A 16,613-nucleotide genomic window follows, 5' to 3' on the forward strand; every position below is an offset into this window, starting at 1 on the left:
CAGTCATTAACCAACTTTTCCACAGACTCAATATTCACAATGGAATTATCTAAAGAGACATCCACCTGCACAATACCATCATCCTCCACAATAGGCAAAATAGAATCCCTAAATTGAACATCCTCAGAGGGAGAAGAGGGAATACCCGATTTTGGATTAACCAAAACCTTTTGAGAAACCTTGCACGGAATCGAAAAATCAATCACAGGACGATAGTTACCAGAAGAATGTCCAATTTTTTTGCAAAAAAGAATAAAAAGGAGGGAAATCCTCCAAAACCACTTGCTGAACATATCCAGATTTCTCAGGGACTAACCAGACTTTATCGGGGTAGGATTTAGTAACATCCAACTCTACCAAGACTCGAGCTAGGGATGGCCTGGAACCAATAAAAGTAGCGATATCAATTTTAAGAGGGTTGCCAAAGATCAAACCCAAGCCTTGAAGGATGTGGGGAGAGAAGAGGTGGGGGCACAAATGAGGGAAGGAAACCCAAATGGGGACAATCGACGACTCGACTCTGACATCCATAAGAGGCGACCACTTGGTAAGCTTCATGTAATAATTATAAACTAATTATGAGTCATGGCAAAAAATCCGACAGTAATTAAGATCGTTTTTGAGCTTGATGAGTATATGCGTCGGGTCCAGTAAAGTTATCGAGAATTCCCCATTCAATTTCAGATTAAATAAAAATCATCGGATATAGTCCAAAGAAGGCCGCTTAGAGGGGAAAAATTCGACAAGAGAAAACTGGAAAGGAGCAGCTAAAGCGAAAATTTCTTGTTCTGAAATCTAAAGAGACGGTAAACCACGAAATGAAGAAATCCTAAGCTCTGAAAAATTAGGGACAGATGACGAGCCCACAAGGACATCTAAAAGCGAACGAGAGGAAGTTGAACCCTCTAAAAAATTAGGGTTGCAGAGCTTCGGAGGCATTCTGGCAAACGCTAGAAAAAAACACCAACAAAATCTAGGTCAAAAGCACAACCAGAGAGGGAGGAATACTTCCCTGAAGGAACAGAGGATGTTAGCGCCACCACGTCAAGACCCCAGCCAAAAGAAGACGCCACCAGAGAGAGCTAGGGCAAGGCCCTAATAGAGCGGCCTGAGTGAGTAAGAAGTGAAATAGTTAGTTGGGTTCTATCAGTAGTATTGTCACTACAGGAAAACATCTAATTTCCGACGGAATTTCCGGCAGAAAAAAATTCGACAGAAATACCGACGGTTTTTCCGACGGAAAATTTTCTACAACTTTCCGGCATATTTTTTGATTGACTTTACGACGGAATTAATTTCGATGGAATTTCCGGCGGAATTTCTAACAGATTTCTGACAAAAAATATTTTGTTTTAAAATTATTATAACAAATATTTATAATTATTTATTTTTTAAAATAATTTAATAACTTATTTTCAAATTAAGTTATATAAATTAATATTTTTTAAAATTATGTTATAATATAATTATTAGTTTAAAATTATGTTATAATATAATAATATTTTTAAAATAACTTTATAATTATTAAAAATATTATTTTACTATTAATATAATCAACATAAAACAACTTTTACCCTTTCTCAGTATTCTTAAAAGTTCACCATTTCCATTTAGTAATTGCTACACATTAAATATTAGCCTTCTTCTACTCATAATGTCCACAAATTCTCAAATATTTTCACTCAAAACCCTAAAATTTCATATAATATAATAAATATAATCTTTGATATAAATATGGACAACCATTTCTTCTCACCTAAGGATGATGTTCTAGCATCACATATACATAACTTACGAATTGAAGCATGCATCATTTAGATACCCATTATCATTTGATGTATTTTGGTTTCTTAATTAGCTCTCCATATGAATAAATGTGTATGCATATGCCTTCTCTATCATATATGCTTGCATACATCACATGGCAATTCCCTTTTATAATCAGACCATGTGAGAAAAATTTCATAAAATAATAAAATAATAATTATATAATGATATTTTATTTGTCAGCCTAGTCATCATTCATATAGGATAAATAAAAATAAGTATAGGATAAGTTATCCAATTTTGAATCAGTGTATATTATGTCGTCTGAATTGAGGATATCATAGCTCTCTTCTTATGAACTTTAATAATTCTGCAATGATCATCTTTTTAGTCAACTTCTTCCTCAAATCGTTACTACAATTGGATATTCTTTTATCCCAAAAAACTTGTCGGTTAAGTTTATATATGTATGGCTGATAGTTGGATCAAACTAGGAGACCTTTTTTATTTAATTATATATAAATAATAAGAATTTGTTGTTTAGATAATAGTATTATTTATCAAATGGGGTGTATTTGATTTATTGTTATCTTATTTAAATGATACTATAATATTTAAATAATTAATCATAATTATAAATTTTGTCATTTATCTAAAAAATATAATTTAATATCCAAATTTTCATATATATATAACTATAAGTGAAGAAATTTGTCTTGTTTGTCTTTGGTATTTGAATCATTATTAGAGTTAGTTTAGTACTGATGTCGAGGCAAAAAACTATATATCAATTAAGAACTTCACATATCATTAATGATATTTTAGAGGATGGTAAAGTTGGACTTTACACCTTCTTCGGATTATTATGGATGATTGAAAAGCTTGATTTTTAATCAATCAACTCCATTGGTGCCTCATGCATGATGTCAAAAGCTTTGGAACAATACCATTTTCAATCGTCATTATTTAATAATCATCATTGTCAATCACTCTCTAACTATCTGGTCTAGATTTGATCCAACGAGCTCATCGCATAATGGTGGAACAATCAGGATACTTCCTGAATTAAGGTAAGAGCAATTTGGATCGTCTAGTTCAAAGAAAAATTATTACATGCGGTGTCCGAATGCGTCCAAAGATCAATCTGGACGTGTCATGTCATCCAACACTGCACAGAATAATATCTCCTAGTTCAAGCTAGGTGCCAATTTAATAGCTTTCAGCGTAATAAATGAAAACACCGCTCTTGAAATCTTAAAATGTCGTATTTATATATATATACATTTAGACTAATTATTTAAATAAAAATGAATTTAAGATCCATAGAGAATTCCGAAACTTTAACCCCTGATAATTAGAACCTTCAATTTTCCTAATTAACTTTTGTCCTTATTAGTGTTAGTTTTAGATATATTTTAATAATATTAATTATTGGTCAAAATTAATATACCTTAATTCTTTGCCCCACCAATTTTCACTTGCTTAATGCTTGAACTTAACTAATTCTTTTTTTTTAATCTAACTTTGAAAAAAAATAGTAAACAAAGTTTGTCGACTTTATCATTAGCTTTTTCTCCGCTGATTTTTGTATGCTTGATAATAAATTTGAAAATTATATGTTTGAAATATGAACTAACATCTATTTCTTCACAATAGATAATTTTCTAAAATAAAAAATTTGAAATATTATTTATTGACTTTTCATTGATTCAGACTTTTTTATATGGGCATTGAATTAATTGGCCTTCATTAAACAAATGTTAAGAATATTATTATCTTTATTACTATTTTAAAGTTTTGTATTATTGCATATAATTTAATAATTTATAGTAACATTTTTTTATTATTATTATTTAATTTGTTCCCTTTAATTTCCTAAGAATTGGATGAATATTAACTTAAAGATGACTACATACATAGCCATATGTATGCATGCATATGCATGTTTATACTATTGATATCTTTTAGAGCCAATTTGAGTTGATTCAATTCAAAATTTTAAAATTTAATTTATGTCAAATATTGTTAGTTATGCTTATTTAGATTGATTTTACTTTTAGACAGTGCACTGATCAAGGTAAAAGACAATCCAACATTAGAGTGAAATTTCAGTATTAAGTTGAATCAACTTATTTATTTAGCATCATTAGCACTCTATTTGGAATACCTTTTCAGTTGCTATGATAAGAAAAGTAATTAGTAAAAAAATAATATGCTCGGAAGACAACTTTTTAATCGTTGCTTCAAACGTTTGCCTTTAAAAGATCACTTTCGAATAAGTATTTTTTTAAACTCTCGCTAAGAAAGGAGCTTTGAAAGTAAAAACAAAAAAGCTTAAAACTCTCCCAAGCAAAGCCTAAGTTAACTTATATTAAATGCTTTATATATGTTAAGATTATTTTTCCCTAAAAAATAATAATAGTTAATCATCACTTTTGAATTATCAACCTTCTATGCATGCTTTCAAAGTTTGGAATTTGATTCATATAATATGCACCACCTTCTTTGCCTCTTTTAGAAATCCCATGGAATCAAGCTAGAAAAGAGGTCAACTTTCTTGCCACTATTTAAAAGGATTAGAGAAGACAAAAGAAAAGTATCCTATCATGAATGGATAAACTCAAGGACAAATATATATATAAAGTAATAAATTTAATCAATTTTTCAAAGAATTACTAGAAAGAGAACTATCTTTCTTTCTTTCTTTGACTTATGAATCAATTAAAACAAACACACACACATCACATACACAAGCTTCGAATTCAAGACCTTTTTGTTTGTAGCCAAAACTCCCAACAATTAAATTAAAGTAAGCTGCATATCAAATATCTATTGGTTCAGTAAATTCAACACAAATTTAATATATTGTTTTAAATTATATATTGCAAAAAGATATATCATTGATTCTCTATTATTTTTATATCAAATGTCCCTCTTATAAAAATATTATTTGGGCGGCCATCATAGAAACATTTTGGTATATAAAAGTGGCTCACATTGATTATTGAGACATTATTGTATTCATATGTATGTTTCCATATGCCTCCACCAATCATGTGGGAGTTACATGATCTCCATCCCTCTCTTCCATGAAAGTGGGGTAGCAAGTTTGTATCCAATAAATAATGTTAGATATGGTATGCTTCTTGAAGCTACAATCATGTGTTTCTTCCCTTCTTCAATTCAATAATTCTTTCAAGTGTATAAGTATATTGTTTTATGGTCGTCATTGTCAATATCATCTTTAACTACTTTTGGGATAGATTTTGTAAATCCAAATTTTCATTTAAGAGTGTTTTTAAACAATTTCTTTCTCATTTCTTCTTCAACCTAAATTGTAAATATTAATTTTATCTACTTGTTTAATTGGTGTATTTTATATATTTTTTTAATTAGGGTACATTTTCAAACACTATGATTATTTTTTAATGTCTCTTATTTTCAATTGATGTCACTTTAATAGTTCCTTTAACATAATTTTTTTTTTATTTTTCTTAAAAATTCTCATTTTATTATAAAAAATTTAAACCACACATAGTGTACTCTTAGGATTTGTTTGGGATGACTTCAATTGCTAATAAAATTAGTTGTGGAATTATATTGGCAAAATTAAAAAAATTTGAAAGTTCTTATCAGTATTAGAATTTTGTTCCCTTTAAAGTCAAACATTAATTTTCGCACAGCTAGCTAGAGGCTTGCGACAATGGTCTAGAAGAGGTCACCACCAAAGGAATTTAAACTAGCTTGCATAATATGCTATATTGTAGAACTTTATGCCACAAATTCAACATAGTTGATAGATTGAAGTTTTAATGGATAAGTTGATTAAATAGTTCAGAGAAGATTCACGAGGGTCATTAACAACATCAATATTAACTTTATGCCACAAACCAGGCTCTAGGGTTTGCGATTTTTCTTTCGCGCCGCTGGGCGGGCGAGGGCTTCTCCTCTCCGGGGCGTCCCCGTGGGTGGATCTCTTCGGATTTCGGCTAGCTTCCGGGAAGTACTTCTTTCCCCTTCTCGTTTTTCTGTTCTGTTGTTTTTCTTTGGGTCGTTCCGCCGTTTCGGCATGGCCTCTAAGTTCAAAGATCCTGGTTTTTTGGGTGGGGTTTCTCACTCTCGCTCTTTTCGTGAGGCGCTTGCTGGTTCGAAAACTGTTTTCCCGGAGCTTCGGAAGGCAACTTTTCGTGGTTTACCGTCTCTGTGGGTTTCGGATATTGAAATTTCTGAACTTGCTCTTCCCTTCCAATTTTCTTTAGTGGGATTTTTTCCCTCTAAAAAACCTCCTCTTGAGTTTATACGCAATTTTTTTTTTCAATCTTAAGCTTAATGGTGAAGTTTCGGTGACTGTTTTAGACCAATCTCACATTCTTATCAAATTAGCCAACGATTTGGATTATTGCAGAGTTTTTTGCCACCGATCATACATGGTTTTCAATTGTTTCATGAAATTAACGAAATGGTCTCCATCTATCGACATCGGAGTTGAATCTCCGATTATTCCGATTTGGATTTCGTTCCCTAGGCTTTGCCCCCATTTTTTTTCTCCTCGCATTCTTTTTGGGTTGGCTGAAATTTTTGGTAAACCGTTAAAGATCGACGAAGCAACTTCTGTGGGTTCTCGTCCGTCGCATGCTAGGGTTCTTGTAGAATTAGATATTACCAAATCTTATCCTAAGCAAGTTTGGCTTGGTTCTGAGTCCTTGGGTTATATTCAAGAGGTTATTCTTGATGAATTTCCTAATTTTTGTTCTGTTTGTAAGTGCATCGGGCATCCGTCCAAAAAAAAAAAAAAAAAAATCAATATTAAGTTTTATTCTACTATATGGTTTGGAAAAAAAAAATCAATATTAAGTTTTATTCTACTATATGGTTTGGAAAAAAAAAATCAATATTAAGTTTTATTCTACTATATGGTTTGGAAAAAAAAAATCAATATTAAGTTTTATTCTACTATATGGTTTGGAAAAAAAAAATCAATATTAAGTTTTATTCTACTATAAAAAAAAAAAAAAAAAAATCAATATTAAGTTTTATTCTACTATATGGTTTGGAAAAAAAAAATCAATATTAAGTTTTATTCTACTATATGGGGTCCGTTGCATGAATCATTTTTTCTTCATTGTCCTGTTAATTAGAGTTACTCATTTAAATATAATAAAAAAAATCATTTCTAATATTTTCTAACAAATTCTGCTTATGTCTACCTTTACTATTCTTAACATATGCTAAATCAAGAAACAATAATTATATATCTTTATTTGTATGTCTAAATAATCATCTTCTATAGGAAATCAATCATTATAAATGCCTCATAAAATAGAGGTATATAGTTGTTATAGGAACCCTTAAAGTTTATATCTTATCTAGTGACTTAATTGCATGAAAATAACAATTCTTTCTAAGGATCCCAACAATTTATAATTCTATTTTTAAAATAAAAATACTTTTCATTATTAAAAAAAAGCTCAATTTATAGCCACATAACTTATAATAGCTGCAAAATCCAATGATACGAGCCCTTAAATTTTATGGGTGATAGGCTTTGATCGTGAACAGTGGAAATAATATATTCAATTAAGCACGCAAAGACATGCAAACGTGCTCGATTCCTCTAATTAATGTTGACGTTGAAGACTGTTGCTACCTAATATTATTTTTATAATTAGTTGGCTTTAGCTCTGCAATTTAATAAGATAAAACTATTTATCTTCAGATATTCTTATTGTCTAATAATATATTTAATATTTAAAATAGTTAAATATTTTTGTTTAGCTACATTTTGTATCAGACCGCTTCTCATATTGATTAAGATAATCAATTCACAAAAGTTGATGGAATTCTTCTATAAATTGAAGCTCATCGATCAAAGCTATAAGTTATTTAAATCTTTCAACCCTCTATAATTAACTCTTAAATCAGTCGCTAAACTAAGTATTATTTCTAATCTAGCTTGTAGTTTTGAGCTGTTGGTTCAACAGACTCCCAAGTTGTGTCTGCTAATGATTTATTTGCAGCTATTATCAACATGGGATATCATTAGAATTCTCTATGAAATAACTCTATTATGTTCCGCTAGTTCTGATGAATTCTTCGTTTGTTTAATAGAGTTTTCAATGCATTCATTTAAGTTCTAATTTGTCATTTAATGTGCCTGATTTATTTTTCTACTAATAAGTAAGATTTCGGTTCATAAGTTCCCTTGAGCTAGGGTTTCTTCAACATCGGCCGTCTTGCTTTGGAGCGGCAGCGAAGATGCCTTCGTTCATGATTTTTCGGATCAATAAGAAGCTGTCGAAGAAGATGAGGCAGAATATGCCCATTCCCCATTGGATTCGCATGAGGACCAACAACACCATTAAGTACAATGCTAAGCGCAGGCACTGGAGACGCACTAAGCTAGGGTTTTAAGAATACTCTCAGGTGTCGCTGATTTGGGTTCAGGGTAACCGCACTGTTTTCCCTTTTATTATTTGAAGGACATGTGTTTTAGAGTTCTGTTTTGTTTTAGTTATTTATAAAAAAACCCCTGATGTGTTGGAAACATTGTTAGTTTTGATTATTGAAATTGTGAACTTTTGCTACGCTCTTTTATATGAATTTCGAATTGTGGTTGTTTGACCAAAAAAAAAAAGTAAGATTTCGGTTGTTTAATGATGTTTTTTTAGTATTAAAACTAGAATGATAAGAAAAAATGTCTGAGAATAATTGAATTGCTCCATCCGTTTAAATATATTCTCTCTTCTCTTGTTCCCTCTATATGTAATGTACAGGTTCAATATATGTCCATGGGCCTTTGTCGGCCCAGCATGCTGAAGTGCACCGAAATCCATGGGCTTTTCAATTTAGCCTATCAGCAGCAACCTATCTGATTGCAAAATGCCAAAATGTGAGGAAGTTGGCAAGGATCGAGAACTACACGACTTTTTTATTTATTTATTTATTTATTTTTTATTTTATTTATTTATTTATTTTTGTGACTTAGTGATTTAGGGTTTTCTGACTGTTTTCAATAAATGCTTCTTGGTTTTTTTGGGATAAATTTTTTTTATTGATTTTTAAAGTTACTTTTCAGTACAAAATTTTAATTTAAAAAAATTTTGTACTAAAAAAAACTGTTCCAAATAAAACCTTAGTCTAAAATTAGCTTAGGATTTGATTAAATTTGTTCCTAAATCTTATGGTCAACTAAGGCTTCGTTTGGGACGGCTTTCTCGCTGTTTCTTAGAGCAGCTTTTTAGTTAAAAAATTGAAACTTTTGTATTAGAAAGCAGCTTTAAGAAGCATCAAGAAAGCCGTCCCAAACGAAGCCTAAATTTGTTTCCCTGTACAATAGCCATTAAAATGCGAACTACTCTCTCTCTCTCTCTCTCTCTCTCTCTCTCTCTCTTATTAGTAGTAGCTTTAGGTGGTTGTTCTTGGTGGTGATTTTATTGGAAGTCAACTACTTATCTAGGATGTTTTAACAATTCTTTAAGCAACTCATCTAACAGGATCCTTGGTCACCAATCCCTCTAAATTAGAGTTTTGGTGATTTGCATCAAAATGTAGTGGTTAGCAATAGGTTCTAATGACTAATTGAAGTGACGGAAATTGTAATTCTCCACAATATTGTATAATATGTTGTCTACATCAACCTAATGTATCTCATATTACATTAAGGCTTTATTTGGGATAGCTTTCTAAAATAACTTTCTCGTCACTTGCCATTTGTTGTTGTTAATAATCAACGGCTGCTTGATAGTGCTTATCATTGCCACCCACCACAACATGTCATTACACACCTGTCACTACATTAGCTCACAGTTTTGCCTGTTGTTGCCTGTCATTGCCACCACTAGCCCCAACCACTGTCCACTATTGTCCACCTACTATATTTCATCACATTTTAAATGTATCATAATGAACACTTAAATTATTTAACATTATTAATTTATATCAAATCAAACAACACACACAATTTTTAAAATGTTTATATTTCAATTACTTGTTATTTCTAAAATGCATTCATTTAAGAAGAACATATAGCCAAATAACACCTAAAGCATGAAAAAGAACCAACAAATATTCTTGGCCAGCTTCTTCACAAGCAATAGTTTGATTGAATCTAGATTAAGAAAAATATATTAGATGTGCGATATATATATATGCATATGCCATATCATTTGATGAATATCAACAATATGCACTAGAAAATTTGAATTTATATCCTCCATAATAGGGCCATTGGGCAAATATGCTCCATATATTTTAATATAAAAAATATCCCTTAAAGTTCATTTCAAAACATAAATGCCCTTGAAAGTAAATGTATTTCACTCAAAAAATTGTTGATATCTCACCCATAACATATCGAAACACCATTTTCAATCAAGTTTCAACCTAGTTTGAACCTTGTAAGATCAAGTTTTAAAGAGGTCTAAACTTCTTTGAACTTATTTATAACCTACTTCGATTAGGTTCGAAATAATATTGAATATGTTACATCGATTATCAATCATATTTTAATCATGTTTGATCTGGATTGACAAGATTCAAACCTTATTCAACTTGGTTCAAACTTCAAGATTAAAAAAGAGTTAAGTTGGTTTACACATTATTTGAAACTTGTTCAATTGTGTTAAAACCATATTCGACTCATGCTTTTTTCTCATGTTTAATGTAGAATAATGTTCAAATAAGGAACAAACATAATATGAATATGACATAACTATGTCCAAACCACATTCATCTCTTTCTTTCTACTTGTGCTTAATATAGAGCAAAGTTTTAACTTTGCTAAGATTGTGATAGATAAGTGCAACTTAAAGATCATTCTCCATAATGACCAACATCTACTTCAGAATATCAATGACAAAACATAATTTACACATAACTATATAACTACATTCACATCAACATCAATCATGATCTACATAGCTATATAGTTTAAAAATTCAATTAAGATCTATAACTATATAATTGCACATAAAATAAGTGTCATAGCTACATAATTTAAGAACAAGTATGCAAATAGATAAATTCACAAAATTTATTTAGAAGTCCACACAAATTCAATTATAATGACATGAAATACTTTAAAATGCATTAAGGGTCTAAGTTATTGAAGAATAAGTCTACGAAAAAAACTTCTCTATGAAAATTACATAATATAATTCATAATTCAAGGAGAGTCTTCTTTTAAGTAATGGATTGCATATACTCCACAACCATTTGCTGCAAAATAATACAATTGAAAACTTGTTAGTGTATAAGTTATAGAAATAAGATGTTAAATATTTTATTTACTCACAATCTCAAGGTTATTACTTGAACTTTATGATTTCACCTCATTTATGTTAGCCACATCTATATTTAAAGTGATGAGAGAAAGTCCTTTATGTGTGCGCATAACCCATGCTCTTCTAACAATGCATAGAAACACTTACATAGTGGGTCATTGTTTGTCTTCTAATGGGTCATTGTTTGTCTTAGCATTTGTGTATGTGGTGTAAAAATAAAATGGTAAAAAAAATTTAATGTCATCAACTTCATAAATAATGCCACTTCACATATTATCTAATGGGACTTATTCTAATTCACTAATAGTAAAAGTATACACACACTATCACTATGCATTATTGATCAAATTATTCATCTAAGACAGCTATATCTACCCAAAATGTATTGGGGTAGAGTAAAACTTGATACTTTATTAAAAATTTGATTGCATATATGCTACAGTATAATAAGCCATATCATAAATAATAATGTATTACTAAGGTACATTGTGTTCATCATACTATAGGTCATCATTATGAATTTATGATTGTTACCAAACCCTCTAACCAAGTTGTGAAGGTATTTAGCTGTTAAAATCAAATCATGTTACTGCCTCCTACACCTCCTACTCCAATCTCCCTGTTTGATAAATTATTTATAATCCTTGACGTTGATTGTATTTTAATTCAAATAAATAAAGCAACACAAATAATCTTAGAACAACAAAAACTTGCTAAAGAGACATCAAAGTTTGAGCAATACAAATATTATAAATATCAAACAATCCTCAAGATCGATTGAGCATATACTTAAAACATAATAGTTCAAGTAACAAAAAAAATCAATGATTAATATTTATAGGAGGGTCTCCCTCTTAATACAATAATAACAAATGAACTTTGTAAATTATAAATATTTTTTAAATAAAAATACATGAGATAAATATTCATATTATGAAGAATATAAAAAGTAAAATTTCTCTATTTATTTCCCAAAAAACTATCTTTATATAATTTTATATATTTAAACCATACTTGTAAGAGAGAACATCACTAACGACACCCCACAACCTTCAGAATGTAGAGACTATACTCTATAGACCATCAGCAATGGTCCTCTCCACGTTGACATGAGGCCCCGCTGGCCGAACCCCTCCGCCGCCGACGAGTTCAAACTGGCCAAAGAAACCCTCGCCCGCCTCAATCACAAACTCCCCGTCACCCACCCGCTTAGCCCCTCCACCTTAACCCATGCCTTCCTCTTTGCCTTCCCCTGCCGCCGCCTCACCCTCTCTCTCTTCCCCTTCCTCTTTCGCCTCCCTTCCTCCCCTCCCTCCCTCTCTCCCCTCTCCCTCGCCCTCCACATTCTCTCTCACCTCAACCTTATCTCTCCCGCGCTCTCCCTCTCCCGCTTCCTCACCTCTCACTTCCCCCTCTCTTCTCTCCTCCCCTCCCTCTCCACCTCCCTCTCCCTCCTTCCCTCTCAAAACTCCGCCTTTTCCGCCTCCCCTAATGCCGTCGACCTCCTCATCAAATCCTACTCGTCTTCCTTCCAAATCCCCGAAGCCCTCTCTGTTCTCTCTCTCGCTAAATCTATCGGCTTCACTCCCTCTTTACTATCCCACAACTCTATCCTCCACGCCATGTTCCGCTCTCGCCACTCCGATGCCTCCATCAAGAAGCTCTTATCCGAGATCACCTATTCCGGCGTCTCCCCCAATGTCTACACTTATAACATTCTCATTCGTGGGTTCTGCTCAAGCGGAGATTTTGACACGGCGATTGGCTATTTTGAAGAGATGAGGATGGCTGGTTGTTCGCCTAACGTTGTCACTTATAACACTCTGATTGATTGGTACTGCAAGTCGGGGGCGGCCAACAAAGCAATTGGATTGTTGGGCTTTATGCTAGAGAGGGGAGTGAGGCCGAACTTGATTACTTATAATTCGTTATTGAATGGGTATTGCAGGGAGAGGAGGGTAGGAGATGCACGTAAGTTGTTTGATGAAATGGCTAAGGAGCGAGTAGTGCCTGATGTGGTTAGTTATAATACTCTTGTGAATGGGTATTGTAAGGAGGGGGATGTGCACGGGGCATTGGTGGTGATTGATGAAATGTGGAGGAAAGGCGTGAAAGGGAATGTGGTGACATATACTTCGGTAATTAGCGCGATGTGCAATGCTGGCAATCTGAGCAGGGCAATGGAGATTGTTGGGAGGATGCGGGAGAGAGGGATTCGACTCAACGAGGTTACGTTCACAAGTTTGATAAGCGGGTTTTCAAAGAAGGGTCTCTTGGATGAGGCCATGGATGTTATGAAGGAGATGAGAGAGAATAGGATTGAAGCATCAGTTGTCTGTTATAATGCTCTGATTAATGGGTACTGTATTTTGGGAAAAATGGAAGAGGCTTTGTTGATTATTCGTGATATGGAGAAGGAGAGAGGCTTGATGCCTGATGTGATAACTTACAGCACAATACTTAGTGGGTATTGTAGAATTGGAGATGTGGATATGGCATTCAAGTTTTACAGAGAAATGGTTGCCAAGGGTGTCTTGCCCGATGCAATTACATACTCTTCACTCATTAGGGGACTTTGTGAGGTGAGAAGATTGGGTGATGCTGCTGAGATGTTCGATGAAATGATTAGCAAGGGGTTGAAGCCTGATGAACTGACATACACAACACTTATTGATGGGCATTGCAAAGAAGGGGAGTTGGAGAAGGCTTTTCTTCTTCACTATGAGATGATTGGGAATGGTATTCTCCCTGATGTAGTTACTTATAGTGTCCTCATAAATGGTCTTAACAAGATGTCACGAACCAAGGAAGCCAGACGCCTACTTTTTAGGCTATACCATGAGGAGAATATTCCAGATAGAATCACATATGATGCTTTAATGGAAAGCTGTGACAAAACAGATTTCAAGAGTGTTGTATCTCTAATAAAGAGCTTTTGTATGAAAGGATTGATGGATGAAGCTGATAAAGTGTTTGGCTCCATGCGTGAGAGGAGCTTGAAGCCTGATGAGGCTGCCTATAATGTAATTATTCATGGGCACTGCAAATGTGGAAATGTTCTGAAGGGGCTAAGCCTGTATAAGGAAATGCTGCAGGCTGGTCTCTCTCCTAGTGCCATAAGTACAATATTTCTAATAAAAGGGCTTGCAACTGAGGGGATGAATGAAGAGCTTAATCAGATTATTGAGCATTTATTGAGAAGCTCTGTGCTAACAGATGCTGAATCATCAAAGATTCTTGCTGACATAAACTTGAGGGATGGAAACTTGGAGGCTGTGGTTGATGTTCTTACTGAGATGGCAAAAGATGGCCTTCTTCCAAAAAGTGGGTAGAGGTTGGGAGTTTCTAGATCTTTGAAACTAAAGAAAAAATTGATCTCCCTTTCTGAAGGGCTTAGATTTTTCCAATTTTGATGGGCAGTGAATTGGAGATGTTTGTTGAATTTGATGCTTCACAGGGACTGGATATTGGTGGGGCTGTATGAGAGGGAGAATGTGCATCTTGTACTTTTCAGAAACAACTTGATCTTCTTATGGATGAAGAATTGTATCAAATAATGTGTTTTATTTGTTTCAGAGTGTGGACAGGCAAGTAAAGGTGTGTATATTCCCAGCTTGAAGCTAAAGAACAGGTTTCTGCAAAATCAAATGCCAGGAGGTCAGATCTTTTTCCAACTTGCTGTGAAAAAACAGGTTTGGAAAGTTGCTGCATGAAATATTATACTTTTTTTTACAGCTAAATGCATATTAGTTTGAAGAAAATTTTTTAGGATCAAAATTTTTATGTAATATCTATATCTTTTAGACTTACAGAACCATATCCCCCTCACCTCCATCCATCAAATTTTATGACAAAACCTTTGTCTATATTATTTGCTGTTGTCAAATTTCTAATTTTTTTATTGTGGCATGCAAAAATGTATAGGTGATGTTATATTGGGAATAGAGGTGGTTTTCTCAATAAAATCGAAACGTAGGTTTTGAATCAAATCAAGGTGTATGTTTTGAGTTGAAAACAAAAAACAATTTCATAAATTATGAAAAATTAGATAACATACCATGTTCATAAAAAAAGTATAATTTTAACTCATAAAAGATGCACAATAGAAAAGTAAACATAGTTCTAAATATCGAATAGAAGTTCCGAGTTCATTAAAGATGAAAACTATTAACTTATGATAGGGCAAGATTCTAAATGAAGTCTTTTGAAGATCTAAGTCAAGTCTTTTATGCCCCAAAATCAATATTATCATTATCATCATCACTAATAGGATCATCAAAAAAATCATTGTGATATCTAATAGCTCTATGTTAGACTGGTCCATACGGGACCGGCCTAGGCGGAACCAAGGCGTAAACGTTCGCCTCTCCTGTATGCCGATCGCACCGCCAACGTCAACATAGAAGTTTTGGAAGGGTTTTTGAAAAAAGTTTATGAGGAAATTTTAATGTAGTGAATGTTTATGGATTTCTTTTTGATTTGTATGCATTAAATAGTTTGTTTTCCTAGGGTTAGAGCATCTTGAATTTGGCTGAAATTTGAGATTTCTTAGGGTTAGGTTTCCTTTGGGCTCTAGCGGCGTCTAGAGATTGGGAGAGAACTATCCTCATCTCGAATAGAGGATCAATTGTACCTTGCTCTTTCCTTTCCGTATTAATGGATTTCATGCAATAAAATTACTATTTTGTTATTTTTCATTGGAGTTTGAAAGCGTTTTCTCGCTGTTTTTGCTCTCTTGATAGGAATTACTTGAAATCTTCATGTGTTTCCTATCACTCTATTGCAATTACCGACCGGATGATAAGTGACATACAACAATCTTATTGTTCATGCTTGTGCAGAGAATTTGAAATATCAACAAGCAACAAATGCAGCATCTTGTATTCAATGTCAATATATGACCAAGCATATTAAGCACTGCAAGCAATAAAAGGGTTCAACATGCAATAAATGTCGATGAAGGTGTATTTAAAAAATTCGAAGCAAATGCAATCCTCATGCAATCAATGTCATCGATTGGGAGTGAAAACACCAATCCACATGCGAACAATGTAGTTTATTGTAAACACTAATAAACAACTACGATAGTTGACAAATTGTAAATATAATGGGTTCCCTAACAAATATGGTTAACAAAGATGTTATGCATACAATGCCTTACCTACGATAGAAGGAAAGATTTGTATTGCAAACATACCCCGTACTGCGTGTAACTAGTGTCATTGCAAACGAGTACACCAAGTCATATGCGAATGATGATAACGAACATAACACAGGTGCAATGACTTCCTACAAGTTTGTAATTTCGACCCGTTTGTCATATGGGTCGGGTTCGGGTTTGTAATTCCAACCCGTTTGTAAAATCGGATTGGGTTTGGGTTGATCCAAAAACCTAAAACCAATCCGGATTGACCCGTTTGTAATCTCGTGTGACCTATCTTCGTCAATCGTTGTGTCACTCGCATTGCGTCATCGCGTTCGTCGCGTTAGTGCTGCGTCAATTATCGCTTGTTGCTCACTACCTCATCGCTTCACCGTTGTCGACTTGTTGCCGGCCCCGGCTGT

The 16,613-nt window shown here is 33.2% G+C and overlaps 2 protein-coding genes across 2 annotated transcripts; both read left to right on the forward strand.

Annotated features, from left to right (window-relative positions):
- The first annotated feature begins 8,022 nt into the window (after positions 1–8,022).
- On the forward strand, positions 8,023–8,296 carry LOC110105849 (60S ribosomal protein L39-like). Its single transcript, XM_020835510.2, has one exon. The coding sequence runs from the start codon at positions 8,023–8,025 to the stop codon at positions 8,176–8,178; it is 156 nt and encodes a 51-aa protein (XP_020691169.1). The 3' UTR covers positions 8,179–8,296.
- A 3,842-nt stretch (positions 8,297–12,138) lies between these two features.
- Positions 12,139–14,550, forward strand: LOC110105854 (pentatricopeptide repeat-containing protein At5g39710-like). The gene has a single exon (XM_028697841.1). The coding sequence runs from the start codon at positions 12,158–12,160 to the stop codon at positions 14,378–14,380; it is 2,223 nt and encodes a 740-aa protein (XP_028553674.1). The 5' UTR covers positions 12,139–12,157; the 3' UTR covers positions 14,381–14,550.
- Positions 14,551–16,613: the final 2,063 nt, after the last annotated feature.

Source organism: Dendrobium catenatum, unplaced genomic scaffold (genome assembly GCF_001605985.2).
Source record: "Dendrobium catenatum unplaced genomic scaffold, ASM160598v2 fragScaff_scaffold_1016, whole genome shotgun sequence".
Lineage (NCBI taxonomy): Eukaryota > Viridiplantae > Streptophyta > Magnoliopsida > Asparagales > Orchidaceae > Dendrobium > Dendrobium catenatum.